Source organism: Anser brachyrhynchus, assembly GCF_964034855.1.
Source record: "Anser brachyrhynchus genome assembly, chromosome: 27".
In the NCBI taxonomy this organism is placed as follows: Eukaryota; Metazoa; Chordata; class Aves; order Anseriformes; family Anatidae; genus Anser; species Anser brachyrhynchus.
The window spans coordinates 6,362,568-6,388,290 of NC_137720.1; the positions used below are offsets into that span (position 1 = coordinate 6,362,568).

The following is a 25,723-nucleotide window of genomic DNA, read 5'->3' on the forward strand; positions in this document are numbered from 1 at the left end:
CCCCCCCCATACACCTCGGGGGGCCATGGGGCAGCTCCGCCGGCATGGGGTGCCCCCCCCCGGTGCCATGGGGCACCCCCAGGAATTGTCCACGGCACTGATGCCCGATGGAGGGTTTTATTTAAAAAATACATGAAAAATACAAAAAAAAAAGGATATACGGGGGCCCCTCACCGTGCCAACCCCCCCCAGGAGGGGGGTGGGGGGGGCACATGGCCGGGGGGGGTGCAGTCACCCCCTCCTCGGCTGTGCTGGGGCACGGGGAGGCAGGTTGGCGGGGGGGGGGGGGTAGGTGTCTTGCCACCCCGCCCCCCCAGGGACGAGGCTCAGGCGGTGCCACCGGGGCGGGGGTGGCACCGGGTGCTGGACGCTGGGGGGGGTGAGGGACCCCTGGGTGCGTGGGGTGGGGGGGGCCGGGGGGGTTTCCTACTGCTGGTGCGACCTTTTGTAATTAAAGCAAAATCCAACCTGAGCCTCTGCCTCCTCCTTTTGGGGGGGGCACTGCCGCCCCCCTGCCCCGTGCCTCGGTTTCCCCGGGCGCCCCAACCCCGTCACCGCGGGGTGCTGCTGGCCGTCGTCTTCCGGGGTGGGCGCAGGCGGCTGCCGGGGGGGGCTGCTCTGCACCCTGAGCCAGCCCCCCCGGGGGCCGCCCCTGCACCTGGGGGGAGAGCAGGTGTGGGGAAACTGAGGCACGGGGCGGCCCCGCGCCATCGGGGGCCCAGAGGGGCCGTCCCCGTGTCCCTGGGGGGTCCCCGTGTCCCTGGGGGGGGGCCGCACCCAGCCTTACCTCTCGGTGCCGCCACGCTGGCCCGCGGGGGTCCCCTCCCGCCCGGCGCCGTCCCCAACGTCCCAGCCCGGCTGGGGGGCTTGGGGATGGCGCTGGGCGGGGGGGGGCGGCTGCTGGGGACAGGGACGGCAGCGGTGGTGGCCCTGGCGCGGGGTGCACGGGTCGGGGGGGCGGCAGCACCGCCACCCCTCGCCTTTGGCTGGCCTGGGAGAGACAGCAGGGTTGGGGGGGGGGGGGACCCCACTGAGCCCCCAGCCCCTTTGGGTGTGCTGGTGTCCAGGGGGGGGCTGGGGGTCCCTGCTCCCTGTCCCCATAGGATGGGTGACCCTAAGGGAGGGGTGTCCCCATGGCGGGGGTGTCCCCATGAGATGATAACCAACGGCGCGGGGGTCCCCACGGCACGGGGGTCCCCAGGGGACGATGCCCCAGGGCCGTGTCCCTGTGCCAAGGAGCTGCCCCTGCCCCAGTTGTCCCCCGTCCCCCCCCAGGTCCGTTACCCCGTTACCTGCCGTCCCTTTCCGGAGGGGCTCGGACTTGCCCCGTGCTGCAGCCCCTGCCCCACGCGGGGGGCACAGCCGGGGGGGGCCGCCCCGGCCAAGGGTCCCCCTTCCGCCAGGTGAGGGTCCCTTGGGTGCCGGCGGGGGGTGACAGCCGGGGGTGTCCTGGAAGCAAAGAGATGGTGGGGAGCGGGATGGGGGGGGGGGTGCAGCCCGCACCCCGTGCCCCCATGACCCCGCACATGTCCCCCCCCCCCCCCCCCCCCCGCAGCGCCGCCACCTACCTGGCGGGCGGGGGGCACGGTGGGCAGCAGCGCCCGCACGGGGCTGTCCTTCACCACGAAGGTCTCGCGGCGGGGGCTGCGGGGGCTGCCCCCCCCTCCCTGCGGGCCGGGGGCCAGGGGGGGCAGGCGGCACTGCTGCAGCTGGGCCGCCAGCCGCGTGGCCTCGCGCACCATCTCCTCCAGCCGGGCACCGCTCAGGGGGCTCCAGCGCCCGCCCGCGGCCCCCCCCGGGGGCTCCTCATCCTCCTCTTCCTCCTCCCGGCTGCGGGGTGAAGGCCAGCCTCAGCCCTGCCCGGGAGCCCCGTGGCGGCCGGCGGTGACACCGTCCCCCAGCGGGGTGGCACGTCCCCGCTGCCCCCCAGCACCCCGGCCATGGGACGCCGCGACCCCAGGCGCCGTGTGGCACGTCCCCGTGTCCCCAGGTGTCCCACACAGCCCCGGTGCCACGGCCGTGGGGTGGCACCTGCCCTGCGCGGGGAGCCATGTCCCCCCTGTCCCCCCATGTCCCCCTGTGTCCCCCCGTGTCCCCCCATGTCCCCCTGTCCCCCTATGTCCCTCCATGTCCCCCCAGTCCCCCCATGTCCCCCTGTCCCCCTGTGTCCCCCTGTGTCCCCCCATACCCCCTGTCCCCCCGTGTCCCCCTGTCCCCCCCTGTCCCCCCGTGTCCCCCTGTGTCCCCCCATACCCCCTGTCCCCCCGTGTCCCCCTGTCCCGGCCGTGGGGGGGGTGTCACGCGTGTCCCCCGCGTCCCCACCTCACCTGTCGGAGGGGGACAGGGCGCCGAAGTCGAACCTCTCCTCGGTGATGAACCGGACGTCTGGGGGGGGGAACACGGGGGGGGACACGGGGGGGGACATGGGGGGGGCCGTCGGGGGGAGCCCCGGGGGGCCGGGCCCCCCCCCCGGGGGCAGCTGCCCTACCTCGCTCCTCCGTCATCGCCTCCGGTCGGCGGGCGGGCACCGGGCCCCGGCCCATGGGCGACCTGGGGGGAACGGCGGTGACCCCGAGCCCCCCCCCCCCCCGGTCCCCCCCCGGTCCCCCCCGTGCCCCCCCCCGGCCCGGGCACGGCTCCCGCCGGGGACGGCTCGGCCGGCACCGGGCACAATCGGGCTTTGTGCCGCGGGGACGGCACCGGGCGGCGCGGGGACGGGGCACGGGGGGGCACGGGGGGGCCGGGAGCCGAGCCCCGGGGGGGTCTCGGCCCCGCAGCCCCCCCCCCAAACCCCGGGGGTCCCAGCCCCGACAGGGGGGTCCCAGCCCCAAGGCCCCAAGGCCCCGGGGCTCCCGGCCCCGCCCCCCCACCCCAGGGGTCCCGGCCCCCCCCCCCGCCGCCGCCCCCGCCCCGGGGGGTCCCGGCCCCCCCCCGCCCCCCCCCCCCCCGCTCACCGCCGCCCCCGGGTCCCGCTCGGCGCCGGCGAGGGGCGGGGCCTGCGCGAGGGGGCGGGGCGAGGGGCGGGGCCCGCGCCTTCGAATTCTCCCTCCCGTGACGTCACAATAGCGGCGGCCCGCCCGCGCCGCGCCGATTGGCCCCGCCTCCGCGCCGCGAGGCTTGGCCCCGCCCACCGCGCGGCTCGGCCCCGCCTCCGCGCCGCGCTCGCTCCCCATTGGCCGCCGGCGGCGGGGGAGGGGGCGGGTCCCCGGAAGCGCGCGCGCGCGGCGCCCGGGGGTCGCTTCCGGCGGCGGCGGCAGCATGGCGGCCGTGCCGCCCGACTCCTGGCAGCCGCCCACCGTCACCATGGAGACCACGTAAGGGGCGGGCCCGCCTGGAACGGGCACCGCCGGCACCGGGACCCCTCCCCCCGGGACCCCCCTCCGGTACCGGGAGCCCCCGGGACCCCCCCAGCACCGGGATCCCCCCGGGACCCCCCCGGTACCGGGATCCTTCTGCGCCCTACCCAGTACCGGCACCCCCCGCTCCCAACCCCCCTCGGTTCCGGAGCCTCCCCCTGCTCCCCCCCCGGTACCGGGACCCCCCCCGGGTCCCTCCCCGCGGTCCCACGGTCCCTTTGCGTGCCCTCCCCAACCCCCCCCGGTACCGGGCCCTCCCCGGTGCCCCCCCCCGGTACCTCCACCTCCACTCCCCCCCGGTACCGTCATCCCCCCGCCCCCCCCCGGTACCGGGCCCTCCCCGGTGCCCCCCGTGCCGGCTGCGTTGTCCCCCCCGGGGCCGCTCAGCCCCCGGTACCGGTTCCGGTACCGGTTCCGGTGGCGGTGACGGGTCCGTCCCGGCGCAGGATGGGGACCCTGGTGCTGGAGCTGTACTGGCGCCACGCGCCGCGCACCTGCAAGAACTTCGCCGAGCTGTGCCGCCGCGGGTACTACAACGGCACCCGCTTCCACCGCGTCATCAGGGACTTCATGGTGCAGGGCGGAGACCCCACCGGCACCGGTGAGCGCCGCCGGGACACCGGGACCCCCCGGCGGGAACAGCGGGACCCCCCCCAGCCGCGGGATGGGGACGGTGGGAGCCCCGTAATGGGGACACCGGGAGCCCCCGAGGCCGTGCTGGGGACACCAGGGCCCCCCAACCCTGTTAGGGGAACACCGGGACCCCCCCCCCCAGCTGTGGGTTGGGGACACTGGGACCCCCCCCAGCTCCCCAGTGGGACACCAGAGACCCCCCCCAGCCTCACGGTGGGAACACTGGGACCCCCCCAAGCCTGTGATGGGGACATGGGGGACTCCCAAGCCCCATGATGGGGACACCGGGACCCCCCCCAGCCCTATGATGGGGACACCGGGACCCCCCCAGCCCTATGATAGGGACACCAGGACCCCCCCCCCAGCCCCATGATGGGGACAGTGGGACCCCCCCAAGCCCGTGATGGGGACATGGGGGACTCCACACCCCATGATGAGGACACTGGGACCCCCCCCAGCCCTGTGATGGGGACACTGGGCCCCCCCCAGCCCCGTGATGGGGACACTAGGCCCCCCCCAGCCCCATGAGGGAACATTGGGCCCCCCCCAGCCCCATGATGGGGACACCGGGACCCCCGTGCCCCGTGGCGGGGGGGCTCTGACCACCGTGCCCGCAGGCCGCGGCGGGGCCTCCATCTACGGCAAGCAGTTTGAGGACGAGCTGCACCCCGAGCTGAAATTCACCGGTGAGAAACTCCCCCCCTCCCCCCCTCCTTCACCAAACCTGCCAAAAAAAATAGGGGAAAAAAAAAAAAAGACCCAAGCGGGGGCCTCTCCGCGTCCGTCCCGCAGGCGCCGGCATCCTGGCCATGGCCAACGCGGGGCCGGACACCAACGGCAGCCAGTTCTTCCTGACGCTGGCGCCCGCGCAGTGGCTGGACGGGAAGCACACCATCTTCGGCCGCGTGTGCCAGGGCATCGGCGTCCTCAACCGCGTGGGCATGGTGGAGACGAGCGCCCAGGACCGGCCCCTGGACGACGTCAAGGTGCTGCGCGCCGTGCCCGCCGGCTGAGGCGGGCAATAAAGGCGTGCAACGGCCCCGGCGTGCGGCGGGGGTGTCACTGGGGGGCACGGGGCTGGCACCGGGGGGACAGCGGTATGGGGAGGGGGGGTGGGGGGCGGCTACAGGACGTGGGGCTGGCACCCCGGGGGACACCGATATGGGGCGGGGGGTGTCACCTACAGGACACGGAGCTGGTAGCTGGGGGGACACTGATATGGGGGTGGGGGTCACCTACAGGACACGGGGCTGGCACCGGGGGACACCCATGGGGGACACTGATTGGGGAGGGGGGTCACCCATGGGGTGTGGAGGTGTCACCCATGGGGGACTCTGATGTCATCCGGGGGGGGTGTCAGCCACAGGACACAGAGCTGGCACCCAGGGGGACACTGAATGGGGGGGGTCGCCTACAGGGCAACCATGGGGGACACCAACTGGGGGGGTCACCCATGGGGTGTGGAGGTGTCACCCTTGGGGGGACTCTGATGTCATCTGGGGGGGGTTGCCTACAGGACATGGAGCTGGCACCCAGGGGACACTGATATGGGATGGGGGGGGTCACCTACAGGACGCCCATGGGGGACACTGATTGGGGGGGTCACCCATGGGGTGTGGAGGTGTCACCCTTGGGGGACACTGATGTCATCTGGGGGGGTGTCACCTGCAGGACACGGAGGTGTCACCCGTGGGGGACACCGATGGGGGGGTCACCCACGGGGCATGGAGGTGCCACCTGTGGGTGCGGAGGTGTCACCCGTAAGGGGACACAGATATCACATGGGGACGTGGAGGCGCCACCTGAGGGCACAGGGGTGTCACCCATGGGACGTGGAGTTGTCACCTCGGCAGACGTGGAGCTATCCCCCACGGACACAGGTGCCACCCATGTGCGTGGAGGTGTCACCCGTGGGGCGTGGAGGTGTCACCCGCGGGCACAGAGATGTCACCCGTGGGGACACGGAGACGTCAAACATGGACACGGAGATGTCACCCATAAGGACACGGCGATATCACGTGTGGGGACGCAGAGATGTCACCCATGGGCCCAGTACAGCTGACCAGTGCACCCAGTACAGCCCCACCATGGGGACTGGGGGGACACCCTGAGCACCGCAGTGCACTGGGGCACAGGGGAACTGGGCACGCTGGGAGGCACTGGGAGGCAGCAGGGCATGGGGGGACACAGGACATAGGGACACCGGGGGACATTGGGCCTGCAGGTGGTGGGGCTGGGGGGCACTGGGAGCACTGGGCCACAAAGCGGGTGCAGCAGGGCAGCATTGGGAGCACTGGGCCATACTGGGGATGCAGTAGAGTGGCACTGGGAGATAGTGGGGCCACAATGAGGCAGCACTGGGAGATAATGGGTGCATGGCAGTGTGGCACTGGGAGCACTGGGCTGTACTGGGGACACAGCAGGACCGACCCCTGGGAGCACTGGGAGATACTGGGGGGCACAGCAGGATACCACTGGGAGCACTGGACCATACTGAGGATGCAGGAGGGTGGGACTGGGAGCACTAAGAGATACTGGGGGCACAGCAGAGTACCACTGAGCAGCGGAATACACTGGGGGCACAGTGGAGTAGCACTGGGAGATACTGGGGGCTCAGCAGAGCAGCACTGGGAGCTCTGGGAGGCACCGGGTGCATAGTGGGGCAGCGCTGGGAGATACCGGGGCTGCAGCAGAGCAGCACTGGGAGGACTGGGCCATACTGGGGATGCAGCAGAGTGGCGCTGGGAGCACTGAGAGATGATTGCGCTGGGGCACAACAGGGCACCACTGGGAGCACTGGGCTGTACTGGGAGCACAGCGGGGTGGCACTGGGAGTTACTGGGGGCATATCAGAGCGGTACTGGGAGCACTAGGAGACACTGGGGGCACACTGGGGTGGCACTGGGAGATACTGGGGGTGCAGCAGAGCAGCACTGGCAGCACTGGACCATACTGGGAGCATAGCAGGGCACCACTGGGAGGCACTGGGGACACAGTGGGGTGGCACTGGGAGATGCCGGGGGCGCAGCAGAGCGGCACTGGGAGCACTGGGCCGTACTGGGAGCACTGCGGGGGGGCACCGGGAGCCCCGCGCGATGCCGGGGGTGGCGCGGGGGCCGTACCGGGGCCGTACCGGGGCCGTACCGGGGCCGTACCGGGGCGGTCTCGCAGGAGGCTCCGGGGGCAGCCCCGGGGGCGGCGGCGCTGCGGCAGCGCGCGGCACCGGGAGCCCCGAGCCGCACCGGGGCAGCCCCGGGAGCAGCGCGGCGGCGGCGGCGGCCCCGGGCGGGGCGGAGCCGGGGCATGGCGGGCCTGGGAGCGCTGGAACCGGGCACCGGCACCGGCACCGTCCCGGCCACCAAGGTGGAGCTCACGGTGTCCTGCAGGTGGGGGAGCGGCACCGGGCGCGGGGCACCGGGGGCAGCGGGGAAGCGGGAGGCGGTTGGTGCCGCGCGGTGCTGGGAGGCGCTGGGATGAGCTGGGAGGCACTGGGAGGCACTGGGAGGCACTGGGGAGCGGGGGGGATCAGGGGGTGAACGGTACCGGGGGGACCTGGGGGCGGGGGGGGCACTGGGAGAGTCGGGGAGGATGCAGGAGGGGGGCACTGGGAGTACTGGGAGGCACTGGGGAGCCGGGGGGAGCACAGGGGGTGTACGGTGCTGGGGGAACCCAGTGGTTGTGGGGGTACTGGGAGGCACTGGGGGGCACTGGGAGAGCAGATGGCGCTGGGAAGCGCAGGGCACAGTGGGAGGCATGGGGGGGTATTGGGGGGCACTGGGGGGCACTGGGAGAGCAGAGATGGCTGGGAAGCACGGGGCACTGGGGAGCACTGGGAAGCACTGGGAGGCACTGGGAGAGCAGATGGCGCTGGGAAGCACAGGGCACGGCGGGAGGCACTGGGAGCCACGGGGGTGTTATTGGGAGGCACGGGGGGGGCACTGGGAGGCACGGGGGGGGCACTGGGAGGCACTGGGGGCACTGGGAGGCAAAGGGGTGCAGGGCACTGGGAGAACTGGAGGGGCAGGGAGTGGGGGCTCTGGGGGTGTGCAGGAGGGGGGGGCCATTCCACCCCGTCCCCCTGAGCCTCCTCCTCTCCATCCTGCCCCCCTCTGGGGGGGGCTCCCCGCACAGGCCCCCCCCCGTACCCCCCCCCGTGCCCCCTTCCCGTGCCCGGTGCCTGCCGGGGCTCGCCGCCGCCTGTCACCCATCGCCTCGCGCCCCGGGACGCCCGGGCCCCCCCGTGCTGGCACCGCGCTCGCTGCCCGGGGGGGGGCCTCACCGCCCCCTCCCTGCCTCAGGTCCCCCCCCAGACCCCAGCCCTGAGCGAGGGCTGAGCCCCGCTGCGCTTTGGGACCCCCCCCGGGACCCCCAAACCCCTTCGCGAGGGCTGGGGGCGCGGGGTCGGGGTGCTCGGGGGGGGTCCCCGGTGCGGCGCTGGGTGCCCCCCCCGGCCGCGCTGCCCGCGGCCGCTCCGACCTATTTTCCTCCCACTCCGTCGGGGACTGGAGAAACTCCCCGAGCCGCTGCTCCCTGCCGCAGCCCGGGCGTGCGCACCCCGGCACGTGGGTGTGCGCCGACACACGGGGGTGTGCGCCCCGACACACGGGGGTGCGCCCCGACATGTGGGTGTGCACCGACATGTGGGTGCGCCCCGACACACGGGGGTGCGCCCCGACATGTGGGTGTGCACCGACACACGGGGGTGTGCGCCCCGACACGTGGCTGTGTGCACCCTGACGTGTGGGTGTGCACACCCTGGCACGAGGGTGTGCCCCCCAACACACGGCCATGTGCTCCCTGACATGTGGGTGTGCACCGACACATGGGGGTGCGCCCCAAAACGTGGCTGTGCGCGCACCCCAACGCACGGCCGTGCGCACCCCGACACGTGGGTGTGCACCGACACACGGCCGTGCACCCCGACGCGCGGACACCCCCAGCGCCGTGCCCGTGCCTCAGTTCCCCACCGGCCCGGCCTCTCCCCGCAGGCAGCTCCTGGACAAGGACACCTTCTCCAAGTCCGACCCGCGTGAGTGGGGCCGGGGGGCCCGGGGGGCCCGGGGGGCTGGGGGGGGCCGGGGCCGCGCTGAGCGCTGCCGCCTCTGCCCCCAGTCTGCGTCCTCTACACCCAGGGCCTCGACACCAAGCAGTGGCGGGAGGTGAGCGTCCGGCCCTGCCCCGCTGCGTGGCCAATCAGCATGTCGGGGTGCAGCCGAACCAGCCAATCAGCATGTCGGGGTGCTGCCGAATCAACCAATCAGCATGTCGGGGTGCTGCCGAATCAACCAATCAGCATGTCGGGGTGCAGCCGAACCAGCCAATCAGCATGTCGGGGTGCTGCCGAATCAACCAATCAGCATGTTGGGGTGCAGCCAAACCGGCCAATCAGCATGTCGGGGTGCAGCCGAACCAGCCAATCAGCATGTTGGGGTGCTGCTGAACCGGCCAATCAGCATGTCGGGGTGCTGCCGAACCAGCCAATCAGCATGTCGGGGTGCTGCCAAACCGGCCAATCAGCATGTTGGGGTGCTGCCGAATCAACCAATCAGCATGTCGGGGTGCAGCCAAACCGGCCAATCAGCATGTCGGGGTGCTGCCGAATCAACCAATCAGCATGTCGGGGTGCTGCTGAACCAGCCAATCAGCATGTTGGGGTGCTGCCAAATCAACCAATCGGCATGTCAGGGTGCAGCCAAACTGGCCAATCAGCATGTTGGGGTCCTGCTGAACCAGCCAATCAGCATGTTGGGGTGCCAGCCAATCAGCATGTTGGGGTGCTGCCGAACCAACCAATTAGCATGTTGGGGTGCTGTCAAACTGGCCAATCAGCATATCGGGGTGCCAACCAATCAGCATGTCGGGGTGCAGCCAAACTGGTCACTCAGCATGTCGGGGTGCCGGGCAGGCGGCCAATCAGGATCTTGGGGTGCCGGGCAGGCAGCCAATCAGCATGCTGGGGTGCTGGGCAGGCGGCCAAGCAGCGCCGCCAGCCCCGGGGAGGGGGTGCTCCCGCAGCCCCCGCTCCCGCCCCGCCGCCGCGTGCCCTGTAATTAGCCGCTGGTTAATTGAGGGGCTCCGGGCCGTAATGAGCGGGCGGGCCGGGCGGCACAGCCCCGCGCTGCCGCACAAAGGGGCACCTGGCCCCCCCCCGGCCCCCCCCGGCCCGCCTGGCCCCACGCCCGCGGCGCTGCCCCCAGTTCGGCCGCACCGAGGTCATCGACAACTCGCTGAACCCCGACTTCGTGCGCAAGTTCGTGCTCGACTACTTCTTCGAGGAGAAGCAGAACCTGCGCTTCGACCTGTGAGTGCCACGGCCCCACGGCCCCCCAGGCACCCGGCTGCGCTGCCACGGCTGAGCCAGGCGGGTGCTGGGGGCTGGTCCCATCCGGTCCCATCCCCAACCCCATCCCCAACCCCATCCCCATCCCCGTCCCCATTCCCTGTCCCCATTCCCCATCCCCATTCCCCATCCCCGCTCCCCAACCCCATCCCATCCCCGTCCCCGTTCCCCATCCCCATCCCCGTTCCCCATCCCCGTTCCCCATCCCCGTTCCCCATTCCCCATCCCCACGTGCCCCCTGTCCCACTCCCACTCCCATCCCTCTCCCATCTCAATCCCCATTTGTGTCCAGGCCCCATCCCCATCCCCGTCCCCGTCCCCGCTGCCACGCTCCGTCCATCCCACAGGTACGATGTGGACTCCAAAAGCCCCGACCTCTCCAAGCATGTGAGTACGGCACCAGCCCCGTGGGGCTGCGGGGTACAGGGACAGGGACGATGGGATGGGATGGGGACGGGACAGGGACGGGGATGGGGACGGGACAGGGACAGAGATGGGGATGGGGATGGGGACGGGGATGGGGACGGGGATGGGGACGGGGATGGGGATGGGGTTGGGGACGCCGTGCTGACCCCAAACTCCCGCAGGACTTCCTGGGCCAGGCCTTCTGCACCCTCGGTGAGATCGTGGGCTCGGCCGGCAGCCGCCTGGAGAAGCCGCTGACGTGAGCAGGGCTGGGAGGTGCGGGGGGGGGCGGGGGGGGTCGGAGCGGGCCGGGTGCCCGGCGTCCCGCGGGTGACAGTGACGGTGATGGCGCCCGGGTCCTTATCTTGCGCCCTGGCAGTGTCAGGGATGGAGAGCAGAGCCCGGTGCAGATAGCGTGGCTCCGGGCTGCTCCCCCACAGGATGAGTGGCCCCCCCCCGCCCCCCCAGCCCTGCCTCAGTTTCCCCATGGGGTCTGGCTGGGGGCTGTCCCCCCCCCACCCCGTCACCCCGCTGCGTGTCCCCGCAGGATGGGGACGGTCACCGCGCACCCCCCGCGGCAAGAAGCCGGCTCCGGCCCTCTCCAACGGGTGAGCATTGGGGTGCCCCCCCCCCCGGCTCCCCAGGCACACGGGTCACTGCGCACCCCCCCGTCCCCCCATAGCGGGGACACCCGTGTCACCGTGTGCCCCCCCTCACCGCCGGTCCCACAGGGGCATCCCCGGGAAGAAGTGCGGCACCATCATCCTCCTCGCCGAGGAGCTGGGCAACTGCAGGGTGAGCGGTGGCCCCGGGGGTGTGTGTGTGGGGGGGGGCAGTTTGGGGACCCCCCTCTTGTGCCACTTGGGTGAGTGGGGAGGGGGGGGTGAGAGCCCCACGGCTGTGCCTGGGGCCTTCCTCCACGCTTCTGTGGGGTGAAGATGGGGGCTGGAGCCTCCCCCCCACCCTGGCTGCTCCCGTCGGGACCCCGAGGCCTGCGGGGGGGTCCGTGGCGGTGACACCCCCTCGCCCCAGGACGTGGCCACGCTGCAGTTCTGCGCCAACAAGCTGGACAAGAAGGATTTCTTCGGCAAGTCCGACCCCTTCATGGTCTTCTACCGGAGCAACGAGGACGGGACGTGAGCAGCCCCGAGACGCGGCCATTGGGGGGGCGGGGGGGGGGACACACGACAGGACGCAGCCCTGCTGCCACCCGGGGGGGGTCACAGCCCCGAGGCTGGCACAGGACCCCCCCGTGCATCCCAGCGGGGTGGGGGTGGCGCTGGGAGGGGGGGGGGGGGTGTCTCCAAGAGCCACCCCTGGGTGGTGGGTGGGGGGTCAGCCACTTGGGGGGGGTGACCACCCTGTGTGTCCCCCCCCCGTCCCCGCAGCTTCACCATCTGCCACAAGACGGAGGTGGTGAGGAACACGCTGAACCCCGTCTGGCCGGCCTTCGCCATCCCCGTGCGCGCCCTCTGCAACGGCGACTACGACCGGTGAGCCCCGGGGCCTCGGCACCGCCGTGGCCGCCCCGCGCCCGCTCCCCCTCCTCCCGCCTCAGGCTCCCGGTCTGAGCAAGGGGTCTGCGCCCCGGCCCCCCCGGCTCAGCCCCGCTGCCGGCTCCCGGTGAGCGGTGTCTCGGCGTCGCGCTGCCGCCGCCGGCTTGGCCCCGTGTCGGACGTTGCTGTGGCAACGGCGGATAAAAATATCCCACCGAAAACGGCCGAGGAGGAGGAGGAGGAGGAGGAAGGAGAAAAGGCCCACGGAGGCGTCAAAACAAACTCGCCGGGAGCGGGCGCCGGGGCTGTCCCCGCTGTCCCCGCTGCCACCCCCATGGCGCGGGGCAGGGCGAGCGCGGGGCGCGTCTGCGGGTGCCAGCCGTGACCCCCCCCCCGCCCCGTTCCTCGCAGGGCCATCAAGGTGGAGGTGTACGACTGGGACCGTGACGGCAGGTGAGCCGGGGGGGCCCCGGGGCCACGCGCCACGTCCCCGCGCCCCGGGTGACGGTGACCCCCCCCCGCCCCGCAGCCACGACTTCATCGGCGAGTTCACCACCAGCTACCGGGAGCTGGCGCGGGGGCAGAGCCAGTTCAACGTCTACGAGGTGAGGAGGGGGACAGGGCGCGGGGACGGGCGCTGTGGCACCGCGGTGCCCCCGCTGCACCCATGGGTGCCGCTGCAGTCCCCGTGCTGCACCCCTGGGTGTCACGGCCCTGGGATGCCCCCCTGGTGCGGGGCCGGCCCCCCCCCAGCCCAGCAGTGCCCCCCCCCCGGCCTCCCCTCTCCCAGGTGGTGAACCCGCGGAAGAAGATGAAGAAGAAGAAGTACCTGAACTCGGGGACGGTGAGGGCCGGGCGGGCGGGCGCGGGGCGCCGCCGCCGTCCTGCTCAGCCCGCTGTCCCTGGCAGGTGACGCTGCTGTCCTTCGCCGTGGAGTCCGACCACACCTTCCTGGACTACATCAGGGGCGGGTGAGCCTCGGCGCCCCCCCCGTGAAATGGGCTCAGCGGGCAGCGGCGTCCCCGGAACCCAGTGGGGTGCCCAGAGCGGGTCCCTTGGGTCCCTCGTGAAACCTCGGTGCTGAGAGAGGGTGCTCTGAATGGCGGGGTGGGGGGGGGCACGGCCAGTCCTTGGGCCTCCCGCCAGCTCCTCAGAGCCGCTCTTCCCCTCCCAGGACCCAAATCAACTTCACGGTGGCCATCGACTTCACCGCGTCCAACGGTGAGCGGAGCCGCCGGCTGCTTCCCGGGGGCTCGTTACGGTGATGCGTTTGGGTCGGGGGGCACAGGACCACGGGCTGATCCCCACCTCCCCCCCCGGTGCAGGCAACCCCTCGCAGTCCACCTCGCTGCACTACCTGAGCCCCTACCAGCTCAACGCCTACACCATGGCGCTCAAGGCCGTGGGCGAGATCATCCAGGACTACGACAGTGACAAGATGTTCCCGGCGCTCGGCTTCGGCGCCAAGATCCCGCCGGACGGGCGCGTGTCCCACGAGTTCCCGCTGGTGAGGCTGAGCCTCGGGGCGCCGCGGGGGGGGGGGGGCAAGGGGGGGGGGAGGCGGCGGCGGCCCCGTCACCCGGCGCCATGCCCGCAGAACGGCGATGCGGCCAACCCCTCGTGCAGCGGCATCGAGGGCATCCTGGAGGCCTATCACCGGAGCCTGCGCAGCGTCCAGCTCTACGGCCCCACCAACTTCGCCCCCGTGGTCAACCACGTGGCCCGGTAAGGACGGGGACGTCCCTGCCCCGAGTCCCCCCCCCATGGTGGGAGTTGTGTCCGGCCCCCCTCCCCTGCCCCGTGCTCAGCGGCTGTCCCGCAGCTCGGCCGCGGCGGTGCCCGACGGCTCCCAGTACTTCGTGCTCCTCATCATCACCGACGGCGTCATCTCGGACATGGCGCAGACCAAGGAGGCCATCGTCAACGTGAGTCCTGCGCCGCGGGGCTGGGGGGGGGAGTGCGGTGCCCGGCTGGGTGCACGGGGTGCCCCAAAACGCTGGGGTGCAGCGTGAGGCTGGGTGCGCGGGCTTGCTGCAAGGTGCAATGGCCTGCTGGGGACAGGGGGTGCCCCAAAGCACCAGGGTGCACTCCCTGCTGAGGGACACCCCCAGGGTATTGGGGTGCAATGATCGGCCGGGCACAGGGGGTGCCCTGTGCTGGGGTGCTCCAACCAGGCAGATGCTCGGGGGGGGCCCAGGATGCTGGTGCACAAAAAGGGGCTGGGGGTGCAGGGTGCAATAACCTAATAAATGAGCTTTTTCTGTCCTCTGCCCCCCCTCCCACGCACCGGGCAGGAGGATTGGGTCCACGCTTCCCAGCAATTCGGCTGCTGGCCAGGGCAGGAGGGCGAGGAGCTTTCGTGCTTCTTGCTTGCTGCTTTTTAATATTTCGTGGCAGAGCCGCAGTGCGGGGGCGGCTGGGGGCAGCTCGGTGCCATCACCCGCGCTGGGGCTTGCTGGGGGCCCTCGGCCCCTGCCTCCAGCTGCCAGCGCCGCGCCGGCCGGGCTGGGGGACGTGGCACTGGCCTGGCAGCAGGCGCAGGGGGCGCGCAGGGCTCCGGCTGCCGTGGTCGTGCTGAGTTTGGGGCTGGAGGCTGGGGGTCCCGGGAGGATGAGGGGCTCCTGTCCCTGGTGCTTTGATCGGTGGGGCCGGGGCAGGGATGTGCACGGGGCCCCGAGGCAGGATGCAGAGCGCAGGGGCGAGCACTGGATGCGCTCTGTGCCTCCGAGGTGGGACGCTCAGCGCGGCGCCCCCGCGGGATGCGCGTCACAGCACCCACAGGGGATGCACAGAACGGCACCCACGCGGGCTGCACGTCACAGCACCCACGCGGGAGGCACAGAACGGCACCCACGCGGGATGCACATCGCAGGCCCGGGGCAGGCCGCACAGCCCGGCACCCACACGGCACCCACACGGCACCCACATCGCGGCACCGGGGCGGGGTGCGCGGTGCCGGGCGCGGGACGCCCGTGGCGGCACCGAGCGCAGGTGTTGGCAGCGCCGGGCCCAGCGGGCACGCAGACGAAGCGCCGCGAGCGTCCGCGCTCCCACGCCGAGCAGCAGCAGCACTCGGTGCCGGGGGGGGGGGGGGGCACATGATGGGGAGCGATGTGGGGGCCCCGCGGGTGTCGCACGCCACTGCCTGCTGCCACCCACACGGTCACTGCGGGCACCCTGGGGACCGCGGGGTGCTGCTGGTGACACGGGGGGGGGCAGCAGCACGCAATAAATCCGGTGCCTTCCCCCCCCCACACACACCCCCACACTCCGGGCCCGGCAGGCTGCCAAGCTCCCGATGTCCATCATCATCGTGGGGGTCGGACAGGCCGAGTTCGATGGTAAGGCTGCGCTGCGGGGCCTGCGGGGGGGTTGGGGGGGGACGGGGGGGCTGCAGCTGCCTTTGGCCACCGGGGAAATCCGAGTTTAATTTTCTCCGGCTCAGCGTGGCGCGCCGCCGCCCGCAGCCGCTGATTATGAGCTGCGGCGCTCGTTATGGCTGGGTTCGCCTCCCTCGGGGGGGGGGACGTGGGGGGGGGGGGGGGGCATGCCAAAAAGCTGAATTAAAGCTCTCCGAGGAGATCCCGCTGACGAACCGGCCCTGCCTGCGTGCGGTGTCAGCGGGACATTGCCCCGGTGCCGCTGGGGGTGGGGGGGGCCAGGGCTGCTGGGGGGGCCCCGGTGCCGCTCACCTCCCCCCCCCCCCCCCCCCCAACCTGTGCCCTGCAGCCATGGTGGAGCTGGACGGGGACGACATCCGCATCTCCTCCCGCGGGAAGGTGGCTGAGCGCGACATCGTGCAGGTAGCCCGGCACAGCGCGACCCCCCCCCCAGGGACCCCCACTGGCCCCTGCTGTCCTGGGGGCCACTGGCCGGTCCCAGTACTGGGGGGGGGTGGGGTGACGGGGATGATGGATGTGTGGGGATGGGGGGGGTGCAGTGGGACATGGGGGTGGCACTTGGGCTTGGGGGGGGGCACAGCGGGATGATGCGGGGTGGGCTGGGATTTGGGGATGCGCTGGGGGTGAGGGCGAGGCAGAAGGGGGGGGGGAGCTGGGGGGGGGGTGCACAGGGGCACGGGGACGTGCTGGGGACACTTTGGGACAGCGCGGTGCCCCGGGACATGGGGACGCACGGGGGCCTGGGGAGACACGGGGGCCTGGGGGTGCGCGGGGAGGTAGGGCTGCACTGGGCCATGGGGGTGCTCCAGGACCTGGGCGGGGGGGTGCCATGGGGCCGTGCCTGATGCCCCCCCCCCCCCCCCCCCCCCCCAGTTTGTCCCCTTCCGCGACTACATCGACCGCACGGGGAACCAGGTGCTGAGCATGGCGCGCCTGGCCAAGGACGTGCTGGCCGAGATCCCCGAGCAGTTCATCTCCTACATGAAGGCGCGCGGCATCAAGCCCCAGCCCGCGCCCCCCAGCCCCGACCCCCCCGGCCCCCCGCCGCCGCCGCCCCCCCAGCCCTGACGGCTCCCGGCCCCGCTGCGTCCCCGAGGACCCCGCTGCGGCCCCGGTGACGGGTGGGGACGTGGGGACGTGGCCGGAGCCCCCCCCCAGTCCTCAGCCGAGGGGTAAATCACTGCCAGGCACCCCCGGTCCCTCCCTGCCCCACAGAAACTGGATCTGGGGGGGGGGGGGGATAGGCCACATCCTGCGCCCCCCCCCCTCCACAAGGACCCTGACCCATGAGAGCTGGAAGGGGGGGGGGGGGAGAAGGGGGAGCCCCCCACTGCTCACGGGGAGCCTTTGGGGCACCCCCTGTGTCCCGTCCCCCATCCCCAGGGGCCACCCATGTCATCCCCCCCCCCCGACCCCAGGTCACCCACCCTTTATCCCCGCAGTGAGGGCCGGGGGGGGGGTCCCTACATCTCCCCCCCCCCCCCCCCCCCCCCCATTATTTTTCTACGTGCATGGACGTGTCGTGTGCCTGTGAGCTGGGTCGTGGTGCGTTGCCTTAAACTGCAATAAAATTCGGTCTTTTTAATCAGCTGACAGCAGCCCCCACCCCTGCCAGCAAGAGGTGCCCCCCCCGTGCCCCCCCCCCAACACAGATCAGGTCACACACGGTCCGTTTTGGCTTTATTTCTAATAACCCAAATATTGCAAATATACAGAAAAATGCCAGTACAAAGTTATTACACGTCCAGGTTTATTTACAGGGCTCTACACACACCTCGCCCCCCCCCCCCCCACCAACCCCCCCCCGTGGCCAGGGGCTGGGGGTGGGCGGGGGGCTATGGCTTCTCGGGGGGGGGGGCACACGCTGCCCCCGTCGCGGCGCTGCTGAAGCACATGCAAGCGGCGTGGCTGCGCCCCCCCACCCTGCGCCCCGGCCGGGGGGGGCACGGAGAGCCCCAGGACCCCCCCGGGGGGGCATTTCCAGTGTAAGGAGACTGTGACAGTGCTGGGACCAAAACCTGGCGGGGTAAAAGCTGGGGGGGGGGGGGGGAGCAAGGACCGAGCCCCCCCTCGGCCCCTTGTTAAAAGAGCTTCAAGCCTGAATTCATTATTGCTGCGTTTCCCTCGGCCAAGGGCAGCCTGGGGGGGGCCAGGCTGGGATGTGCCCCCCCCCGGCAGCGGGGGCAGCCCGGGGGTATTGCTTTGGAGAAGGGGGGGGAAGCCCCCGGCCCCCACCTCCCTGCCGGAGTCCCCCTGCACTGCTGCACGGCCCAGCCTGAGGGGCCCGACCCCGGCTGGGGGGGGGGGGGGCTGCTGGGGGGGGGGGGGGGGCACACCCCCAGGTGGTGCTGGCTGTAAGGGGGGCTGGGAGGGGCCTGGGGGGGGCTGCTCCCCGCTGGGGAACGGCTCGCAGGTGGAGGACCCCCGGGTCGGGGGGGGCCTTGAAGAAACTCATGGAAAAAGGGAAAAGGGGGAAAAAAAAAAAAAGAACAAAAAAGCGCCAAGAAAGCAAAACCACAAAAGCAAAACAAAAACATAACAAAACAAAACCAAACAAAACAAAAAGGACTCCCCACCAGCCAGAAAGAAACCTTAAAGCAGCATTAACTCAGCCCCCCCGCGTGCCCCCCGGCAGCGAAGCCCCCCCGGGCCCTGCCCGCCGGGGGGGGCAGCTCGGCGCCGTCCCCGTCCCCGCCCCTACTCCAGCAGGTCCTGGGGGGAGAAGGGCAGCGTCAGCCACGGACACCCCCACAGGAGGGGGGGGCCTTGGGGGGGGGGGCGCTCACCTCATCCGAGTCGTCGTGGTACCCCCCCCTTGCGGGGGGGCGAGCTGGGGTCCGTCCCCTCCGTCCCCTCGGCGCCGCTGGCCTCGGCGTGCTGCCGCAGCACGGAGTAGCGATGGACCAGGAACCTGGGGGGGGGCACAGCACGGGGGGGCTGGGGGCAGCGCGTGGCCCCCCCAGGGACGGGGACACCCCCCTCCTGCTACGGGGTGGGGGGCAGCAGCAGCAAGAAGCGCCCCGGAGCACGAAGGGGACCCCTCCCACACCCCCCGACAGGTGGGGACCCTGTCCCCGGGGTGCCCCGCGGGCCGGGGGGGGCTCACCTGCCCCCGCAGACGTATTTCTTGACGAGCAGCACCCCGGCCACGGCGGTGACGAGCAGCACGGCCACCACGGCCAGGACGATGGGCACGGAGCTGGGGGACGCCGCCTGCGGGGGCAAGGACGGGGCTGGGGGGGGGGGGGCAGCGCCTCCCCAAAGCTGGGGGGGGGGGGGCACCAGGCCGGTGGCACCCACGGGTGGCGGTGGCCATGCCCGCGTGTCACCTACCAGCTGGCTGGGGCTCAGCAGGGTGCTGGTGCACTTCTTCTTCATGTCCGTCTCCTCCCGGCTGGGGCTCTCCCCCCCTGCGCACTTGTCCCCGGGGATCTTGCGGTACCTGGGGGGGGGGCGACGCAGGATGAGCCCCGGGGACCCCCCCCGTGCCCCCCTGCTGCTCCGGGGCCGGGGTGGGGGAACGGGCCGGGGCCGTACCCGCTGGTGCGCAGCAGCTCGCGGCGGCCGTAGAGGCAGAACTCCAGGTCGTGGCCCTTCAGCTCCGGCTGCTCCACGCACACCGACTGGTTCTCGGGGCGGTAATACCCGAAATCGCTGCGGGCGGGGGGGGGAAGCGCGGCTCAGCGCCCCCCCGGGACCCCTGGCACCGGGCGGGCGGCACCGGGACACGGAGGGGCAGGGAGGGGGCGCGAGGCAGGGCCGGGGGCTACCAGAGGAAATCCTGCAGGGTGCAGGGGCAGACGGACGGCTGCGTGGTCACGGCGTAGTCGCGGCCGTTCTGGCACACCGAGGACTTGCGCAGGCGCCGGTACTGCTCCTTGTAGCCCAGTATGCAGCCGTCACTGGGGTCGCTGGGATCGCTGGAGTGCGCCAGCCAGATGGTGTAGTCCTTGTCCTCGCCTGCCGGGCACGGGGCTCAGCACCCGCGGGTGGCGCCGCCGCCACCACCCCGGGGCCCGGGGGTGTCCCCGTCCCCCCCCCCGGCACTCACAGCTCCGGCTCAGCAGCTGGCTGAAGTCGATGGTGTAGGAGACCCACTTGCGGGACAAGAAGTTCCCCCGGAAGCCCCAGATGCTGACGTTCATGGAGCGGGCGCCGGGCTCGGACGCCAGCCCGGTGAAGAAAATGGGGTCCTTGGAGAAGGTGTACTTGTACCAGCACTGCCCCTCGTCCGTGGAGAACCTGGCACGCAGGGGACGCTTGGGGACCGGAGCCACCGTGGGGCGACCCGCAGCCACCGCCGCCGGGACCCGCGGCGGCGCCCAAACGTGGGCCACCGCCCGCCCTGGAGGCGCCTCCCCGGCACCCCCCGCTGCCGCACGGGGACCCCCCCAGCCCCCGGCGGCCCCGCAGCACGCACTCGATGACGTTGACGGGCTGGCTGGTGTGCTCGATGGCCACGATGAGGCCGCCCGAGTCGAGGATGGCGTAGTGGTGGGGCCCCTCCAGCATCCGCGCCCACGTGTAGCCCCCGTCGTCCGAGATGTAGACGTCGGGGCTCATCACCGAGATGGCCCCCCCCACGCTCCCTGCCGAACCGGGGCAGCGTGAGCGGGGCGCGGGGACCCTCGCCCGCCCGTCCCCGTCCCCGTCCCCGCGCGGTACCATGGGCGATGATGATGCCGATGGCGTTGGGCTCGGACAGCGGCACCATGGGCACGTTCAGCTTCTGGGAGATGCTGTAGGACGCGTGGATGTGGAGGCTGCACTGCAAGCGCAAGCACCGAGCCCGTCCAGGAGCCGCCGGAACGGGCCCTTCGCCTCGGGCAGCAGCGGGACCCCCGGCCTGCTGGGGGACGCCCAGCACCCCCGCGGTGCAGCCCCAGCCCCCAGGCAGCGGCTGCAGGATCGGGCCCTGCCCTCCCGCATCCTCGTGCCCCCAAGCCCCCCCGGCACCGCGCGCGGCCACCAGCCCTGCGCAGGGCAGAGCCCCCGCTCGCAGCAGGGGTTTGTGGCCGAAGCCCCCCCACAGGGGAGGGACACGGAGCCCGGGCACCGCGTGGGCACCAGCCCCTAGCTGGGGACAAGGGACAGAGCCACCTCCTCCTTGTTCCTCGCCGTGGAGTCGCAGGTGGTGTTTTTCGGCTTCCTCAGCGGCACCCACTCCCCGCCGCGGTCAAAAGTGATCACGGACTGGATGGAGTTGTCTGGCGGGGGCAGGGGGAGATGGCAGGGCTGGGGGGACACCGAGCGCGGCCCCACGGAGCCACCGCCAGCCCCCAGTGCCCCCACCCCAGGGGGGTGTCACCGCCGCGTCCTCACCTTCGGAGAGGACGCTGGTGATGTAGATGCCCCGCAGCGAGGTGACGTTGGTGAAGTCGGTCTCCCCGCCGGTGGTGGTGTAGAGGTGGCGCTCCAGGGACTTGGAGTACACCACGCCCCGGTCGTCGGAGGTGTAGATGGTGCCGTAGCCCGTGTCTGGAGAGGGAACGGGGCAGAGGTAACGGGGGCTCCCCGGGCACCGACCCGGCTCCGCGCGGGAAGGGGAACCGAGGGCGAGGAGAAGCTCCCGTGCCCCAGAGCGTGGCCACACTCCCCGCACACCGCAAAGAGGAACGAGGTTCCTTGCACCCGCTGCCTGCTAATTAGCAATGTCTTAATGAGAAATTCCTTCCTCAAAGGCACAGCCCTGCCCAGGCCGGCCAGCGGAGCTGGAGAGCCCCACGCTTCGGAGCGGAGCCGGCTTTTAGTTCACGTTGCTGCTGCTGGGATGTCCCCAGCCATCCGCAGATCGCCCCAGCTCCGTCCCCGTCCCCGCTCACCGCCCGGCTCGTCCACGTGCATGAAGACCAGGTCGTCGTTGGCAGCCAGGATGGAGTAGAACTGCTCGTGGCCGACCGAGGGCAGCTGCGCCATGCTCCAGGTCTCGCCCTGGTCCAGCGAGACGTGAATGCGCCTCGTGGTGCCCTGCGGAGCCAAAGCACCCTCAGCCCCGCTCCCCTCGCGTGGCAGCAGGGACAGAGGGGGCGCGGAGGAGCTGCCGGTGGCGACGGGCCACTGGTGCCCTGGGATTTGGGGGGGGGGGGGGGGCAGCCACCTTCTCTGTCATGACGGAGGCGAAAAGGAAGCGGCCGCCCAGCCCGAAGGAGTAGATCTTGGTGCCGATGACCTTGAAGGTTTTGCCGAAGTCGGAGGTTTTCTTCAGCTCCAGTAACCCAAGATCAGCTTCTTAAGAAGAAGGGACGGGGGGGTTAACGCTGCTGGAGCCCAGCGGCCCCCCAGGGGCTCCGCCACCCGTCCCCGCAGCTGCCCCCGCAGCGCCCCAAGCAGGCAGTACTCACTGCAGGAGTTGTTCAGGTAGGTGGTGAAGAAGATGGTGTTGTCCGCGCCCCTGGGAAGAGACGGGGATGAGAGCGCGGGCGGGACGCGGCGCACAGGGGGGTGCCGCAGCGCACGGCGCTGCCGCGGCGCTTCCCGGCGCGGGGGGTGCCGAGCGGCCACTCACCACTTGGCCAGGCAGACGGCTTTGTGGATCTGCTCCCACTTCTCCCCGAAGTCCCTGGAGACCCAGAGGCCGTTCTGCAAGAGACGCCCGAAGCTCACCACCAGCCCCGGCGCCTGGCAGCAGCCCCCGCGCGGGCTCCGGCCCTTACGTCGGTGCTGAGGGCCAGCAGGCAGTCGGAGCTCTGCGGGTGGTAGGCGATCTGCACCAGCGGGTGGAAGGGCAGCTCCGTCTGCACGAAGTTCTTGGCGAAGTCGGACGAGCGGAAGATGCGGCCGCCGCGGCTGCCGCCGGACACGTCGCCCGTCAGGATGACCTGGGGGGGGCACGAGGGGGGCTCAGCCCCAGGCCCGGGGACGCTCACCAGGAACGGCGCCGAGAGCCTCCGAGGCCAGGGCACGGGGCTGCCGGGGGGCCCGGCTCGCCGCCCCCTCCGCTCACCTTCCCCGAATTGTCGGGTCCGATGGCCATGCCGAACTCGGTGCGGATGAAGGTGTTGTTGATGAGGTGGGTGATGTCCTTGAAGGTCTTCCCGTAGTCCTCGCTGCAAGGGGGAGCGCGGCCGCGCCGTGAGCACCGCCGGGGGCCCTCGGGCAGGGGGGTCACCGTGCCACCACGTGCGGCAACCCCAAAATATCTGGGGAGGGGTTGGGGGGGCTCACCTGCGGTAGAGCTTGGACTGGCCGAAGCTCATGATCACCAGCGGCACCTGGAACGTGGTCAGGACGAGGATGACCTGGCGGGGAGCAGCGGGCAGGGCTCAGCGCCGGCACCCCCAGCAGCCCCCCACCTGGGACATGGGGCCCGGCACCACCAGGTCCCACAGCCCCCCCGTGGTGGGGGGCTGCCCACAGGTGCCGGCACCCCCAGGCCTCCCGGGCAGCCCCCGGGGCTCTCGGCCCGTCTTACCCCCGTGCTGTCGCCCACCCAGGACAGGGACACGGAGCCGCTGAGGTCGTCGAAGACGCACTGAGGGAGGAGAAGGGAGAAGCGTCCCTCAGCCGGTGCGGGGACCGAGGCCGCCCGCCTCGAGGCCGCGGCACGGGGCCGGGGACAGGGGCACGCGGCCGCCTCGGTGCCACTCGGCTGTCCCCAGCCCCAGCGGGGGGTCGGGCTGGGGACGCGGGGCGCGGGCGGCTTTGGGGACGCGGGGCGCGGGCTGCGCCAGCGGCGCAGGGAAGCCCTGCCCAGGAAGGGGAGGAAATGAGGCCACCGCCGCCGCTGTCCCCATTGCCCAAGCCGCGCCCGCGCCAGCCTGTGCCACCCTGTCCCCTCCCCACGAGGCGGGGGGGGTAAAAAGGGGGGGGAAAAAGGGGGGAAGAAATGGAAGCGGGGCGCCGGGCAGCACGCAGCGCCGGACGGGGGGAGGCGGGTGGCTGAGCGGGGATCCCTGCCCGTGCCCGCGGCCGGGGGACGCGGCGGGGGCGGTTCGGCCGCGGCGCCTCGGCAGCGCGCTGGGGACACCGGGGACACGCGGCACCGCCTGCGCCCCACGTCGCAGCGCAGCCGGGTGCCAATTAGCGGCAATTAGCGACCGGCCCGGCCGGCGGAACGGGCGCACCCTGCAGCGGGCGGTGGCGGGGACCCGGGGGGTGACCGAGGTTGGTGGCACCGCCGGACCCTGCGCCACGGGGACAGGGCGCTCTGTGCGTCCGTCTGTCTGTCTGTGTGCCCGTCCATCCGTCTGTCTGTGTGCCCGTCCATCCGTCTGTCTGTCTGTCCTGACCGGGCAGGACGGGGCCGTTGCCACCCCCCAGCCCCCAGCCGCCAGCCCCCAGCCCGTCTGTCCGTCTGTCCCAGCGCGTGTCTGCTCCCCTGCCCGCCCCGGTGTAAGGGGGTGTCCGTCCTTCTGTCCGTCCGTCCGTCCGTCCCTGCCCGCACTGGGGGTGCCCCCGTGCCGGTACGGCGCCTGTCCGTCCGTCCGTCCGTCCGTCTGTCCTCCCAGGGCACGTCTGTCAGTCGGCCCGGGGGGGCAGGCTGCCCGTCCATCCGTCCGTCCTAGCGCCACTGGCCACCGGCCTGCGCCGGGGAGGCCGGGCAGGGAGGCGCTGCCTGTCCGTCCGTCCGTCCGTCCGTCCGTCCGTCCCGGCGGGGCGGGCGGAGGGAGGGCCAGCCCGTCCGTCTGTCCGTCTGTCCGTCTGTCCGTCCGTCCGTCCGCCCGCTGTCAAGGCGGGGGGGGTGGAGCCCACTGTCCCCGGCCCGTCCGCGCCCCAGCCGCCGGGACACCCGTCCCTGTCCGTCCCCCTGTCCGTCCCTCCGTCCGTCCGTCCCTCCGCCCGCCCCGCCCGCCCGCCGCGCTCACCGGGTGCGTGTTGTTGCCCAGGGCGGCCGGGACGCCCCGCAGGCCGCCGCAGGCCTCGCCGCCCGCCGCCGCCGCCTGCCCGCCGCCGGGGCCCGTCCGCAGCCCCGCGGCCGCCGCCGCCGCCGCCAGCGCCAGCGCCAGCCCCAGCGCCGCCCCGCGCGGGCCCATGGCGACTCCGGCCGCCGCCGCCGCCCCGCGCCCGCACCCGCCGCGCCCCGCCCCCGCGCCCGCCCCGCCCGCCGCCGTTGGCCGCCGCCGCGCCGCGCCCCGCCCCCGCGCCGCGCCCCCCCGAGGCGATTGGCCGCCGCGGCCGTCGCTCTCCGCCGCGGCCCGCCCCCCCGCCGGACGGCGCCCGCGCGCCTCGCGATTCGCCGCCCCCCGCGTCAGTCAGCGCCCGCCTCCTCCCGCCACTGGCCAACGGCCGTAGCACGATGGGCGCGAGCCCGCCCCCTTCCCTCCTGACCCCGGGCTCTAATCCACCTAGCGACAGCGCTCTGATTGGCGGCGCCGGGGGGGGCGGCGGAGCGATTTTCTGATTGGCCGAGGCGGCAGGTAGCGGGGGGGGGGGGGGGGGCTCCGGCGGGTTTGGGGCAGAACCGCGGGGTTTGGGGCAAAAGGGCCGGGGTTGGGACACGGCTTCTGGTTTGGGGGCATAACGCCGGGTTTTGGGGGCATACCCCTCGGCTTTGGGGCATAAACCCAGGTCTTGGGGCGTGACCCCGTGGTTTGGGGCATAAAGCCGAGTTTTGGGGCATAACCCTCGGTTTGGAGACAGTCCCGGCCGCTGGGGCAAAGGCCGAGGTTTTGGGACACAGCCCCAGGTTTGGGGACGTAACTGCCGAGTTTGGGGCACAAGGGCCGGGACTGGGGCAAAACCCCAGGTTTGGGGAAATAAACCCCAGGTTTGGGGAAATAAACCCCAGGTTTTGGGAAATAAAACCCAAGTTTTGTGAAATAACCCCAGGTTTTGGGAATAACCCCAGGTTTGGGGAAATAAACCCCAGGTTCTGAGGCATGACCCCATGGCGTGACGTCACACCCAAATTACGACATCACACCTGCTGTGTGACATCACACCCACAGTGTGACATTACACCCGGCGCGTGACATCACGCCCGCTTCGTGACATCACACCTGGCTTACGACATCACACCTGCCCCACAACATCACACTTGCCCCATGACGTCACACCTGCCCCATGACGTCACACCCGCCGTGTGACGTCACACCCGCCCCCGTGGCATCACCCCGCAGGAGCCCCCCGTGCCCGGCTCCATCGGCGTGGCCG

General features: G+C 72.2%; 4 protein-coding genes across 6 annotated transcripts; 2 read left to right on the forward strand and 2 right to left on the reverse strand.

The window, feature by feature from the left end:
• Positions 1 to 101: 101 nt before the first annotated feature.
• On the reverse strand, positions 102 to 3,052 carry PSRC1 (proline and serine rich coiled-coil 1). 2 transcript variants are annotated; one of them, XM_080569252.1, is made up of 8 exons: positions 2,955 to 3,052; positions 2,489 to 2,550; positions 2,328 to 2,385; positions 1,569 to 1,830; positions 1,293 to 1,449; positions 884 to 991; positions 788 to 811; positions 102 to 658 (listed from the first exon to the last, which is right to left on the reverse strand). In XM_080569252.1, exons 2-8 carry the CDS (start codon positions 2,541 to 2,543, stop codon positions 552 to 554), a joined length of 771 nt encoding a protein of 256 aa, XP_080425378.1. In that variant the 5' UTR covers positions 2,544 to 2,550; positions 2,955 to 3,052; the 3' UTR covers positions 102 to 551. The 2 variants fall into 2 exon arrangements, with proteins under 2 accessions (XP_080425378.1, XP_080425377.1); XM_080569251.1 differs by having other exon boundaries at positions 788 to 991.
• Positions 3,053 to 3,163: 111 nt separating this feature from the next.
• PPIL1 (peptidylprolyl isomerase like 1) lies at positions 3,164 to 5,028 on the forward strand. Its single transcript, XM_080569253.1, has 4 exons — positions 3,164 to 3,314; positions 3,803 to 3,957; positions 4,607 to 4,675; positions 4,782 to 5,028. The coding sequence occupies exons 1-4, from the start codon at positions 3,259 to 3,261 to the stop codon at positions 5,000 to 5,002; spliced, it is 501 nt and encodes a 166-aa protein (XP_080425379.1). The 5' UTR covers positions 3,164 to 3,258; the 3' UTR covers positions 5,003 to 5,028.
• A 397-nt stretch (positions 5,029 to 5,425) lies between these two features.
• On the forward strand, positions 5,426 to 18,180 carry CPNE5 (copine 5). Its single transcript, XM_080569256.1, is given in 23 exon segments — positions 5,426 to 5,610; positions 5,670 to 7,375; positions 8,978 to 9,018; positions 9,102 to 9,148; positions 10,187 to 10,290; positions 10,677 to 10,716; positions 10,917 to 10,993; positions 11,282 to 11,303; positions 11,305 to 11,342; positions 11,466 to 11,529; positions 11,767 to 11,870; positions 12,123 to 12,227; positions 12,642 to 12,683; positions 12,760 to 12,835; positions 13,021 to 13,074; positions 13,140 to 13,201; positions 13,405 to 13,451; positions 13,556 to 13,737; positions 13,828 to 13,955; positions 14,053 to 14,155; positions 15,514 to 15,571; positions 15,960 to 16,033; positions 16,505 to 18,180. Coding segments are annotated over 22 exon segments (1,746 nt in total). The 5' UTR covers positions 5,426 to 5,610; positions 5,670 to 7,292; the 3' UTR covers positions 16,700 to 18,180.
• Positions 17,299 to 24,586, reverse strand: SORT1 (sortilin 1). Of its 2 annotated transcripts, none has more exons than XM_080569255.1 (20): positions 24,436 to 24,586; positions 23,043 to 23,102; positions 22,796 to 22,869; positions 22,575 to 22,677; positions 22,285 to 22,449; positions 22,137 to 22,210; positions 21,973 to 22,022; positions 21,729 to 21,856; positions 21,454 to 21,598; positions 20,954 to 21,109; positions 20,732 to 20,838; positions 20,297 to 20,399; positions 20,052 to 20,220; positions 19,683 to 19,873; positions 19,402 to 19,591; positions 19,169 to 19,285; positions 18,965 to 19,073; positions 18,738 to 18,844; positions 18,418 to 18,542; positions 17,299 to 18,343 (listed from the first exon to the last, which is right to left on the reverse strand). In XM_080569255.1, exons 3-19 carry the CDS (start codon positions 22,825 to 22,827, stop codon positions 18,419 to 18,421), a joined length of 2,070 nt encoding a protein of 689 aa, XP_080425381.1. In that variant the 5' UTR covers positions 22,828 to 22,869; positions 23,043 to 23,102; positions 24,436 to 24,586; the 3' UTR covers positions 17,299 to 18,343; position 18,418. The 2 variants fall into 2 exon arrangements, with proteins under 2 accessions (XP_080425381.1, XP_080425380.1); XM_080569254.1 differs by having other exon boundaries at positions 21,729 to 21,859.
• Between the last annotated feature and the right edge of the window lie 1,137 nt (positions 24,587 to 25,723).

What these genes read in the sequence shown, in the direction of transcription:
- PSRC1 (XM_080569251.1), bottom strand. Translation starts at nt 2,543, where the DNA reads ATGGGCCGGGGCCCGGTGCCCGCCCGCCGACCGGAGGCGATGACGGAG. An exon ending in CCGTGCCCCCCGCCCGCCAG is followed by an intron (nt 1,450 to 1,568) that starts GTAGGTGGCGGC and finishes CTTTGCTTCCAG; the next exon opens with GACACCCCCGGCTGTCACCC. An exon ending in CAGCGTGGCGGCACCGAGAG is followed by an intron (nt 659 to 787) that starts GTAAGGCTGGGT and finishes CTCTCCCCCCAG; the next exon opens with GTGCAGGGGCGGCCCCCGGG.
- PPIL1 (XM_080569253.1), top strand. Translation starts at nt 3,259, where the DNA reads ATGGCGGCCGTGCCGCCCGACTCCTGGCAGCCGCCCACCGTCACCATG. An exon ending in ACCGTCACCATGGAGACCAC is followed by an intron (nt 3,315 to 3,802) that starts GTAAGGGGCGGG and finishes GTCCCGGCGCAG; the next exon opens with GATGGGGACCCTGGTGCTGG. An exon ending in CCCCGAGCTGAAATTCACCG is followed by an intron (nt 4,676 to 4,781) that starts GTGAGAAACTCC and finishes TCCGTCCCGCAG; the next exon opens with GCGCCGGCATCCTGGCCATG.
- SORT1 (XM_080569254.1), bottom strand. Translation starts at nt 22,827, where the DNA reads ATGAGCTTCGGCCAGTCCAAGCTCTACCGCAG. An exon ending in CTACCTGAACAACTCCTGCA is followed by an intron (nt 21,860 to 21,972) that starts GTGAGTACTGCC and finishes CTTCTTCTTAAG; the next exon opens with AAGCTGATCTTGGGTTACTG. An exon ending in CGGCATCATCATCGCCCATG is followed by an intron (nt 20,221 to 20,296) that starts GTACCGCGCGGG and finishes CCGGTTCGGCAG; the next exon opens with GGAGCGTGGGGGGGGCCATC.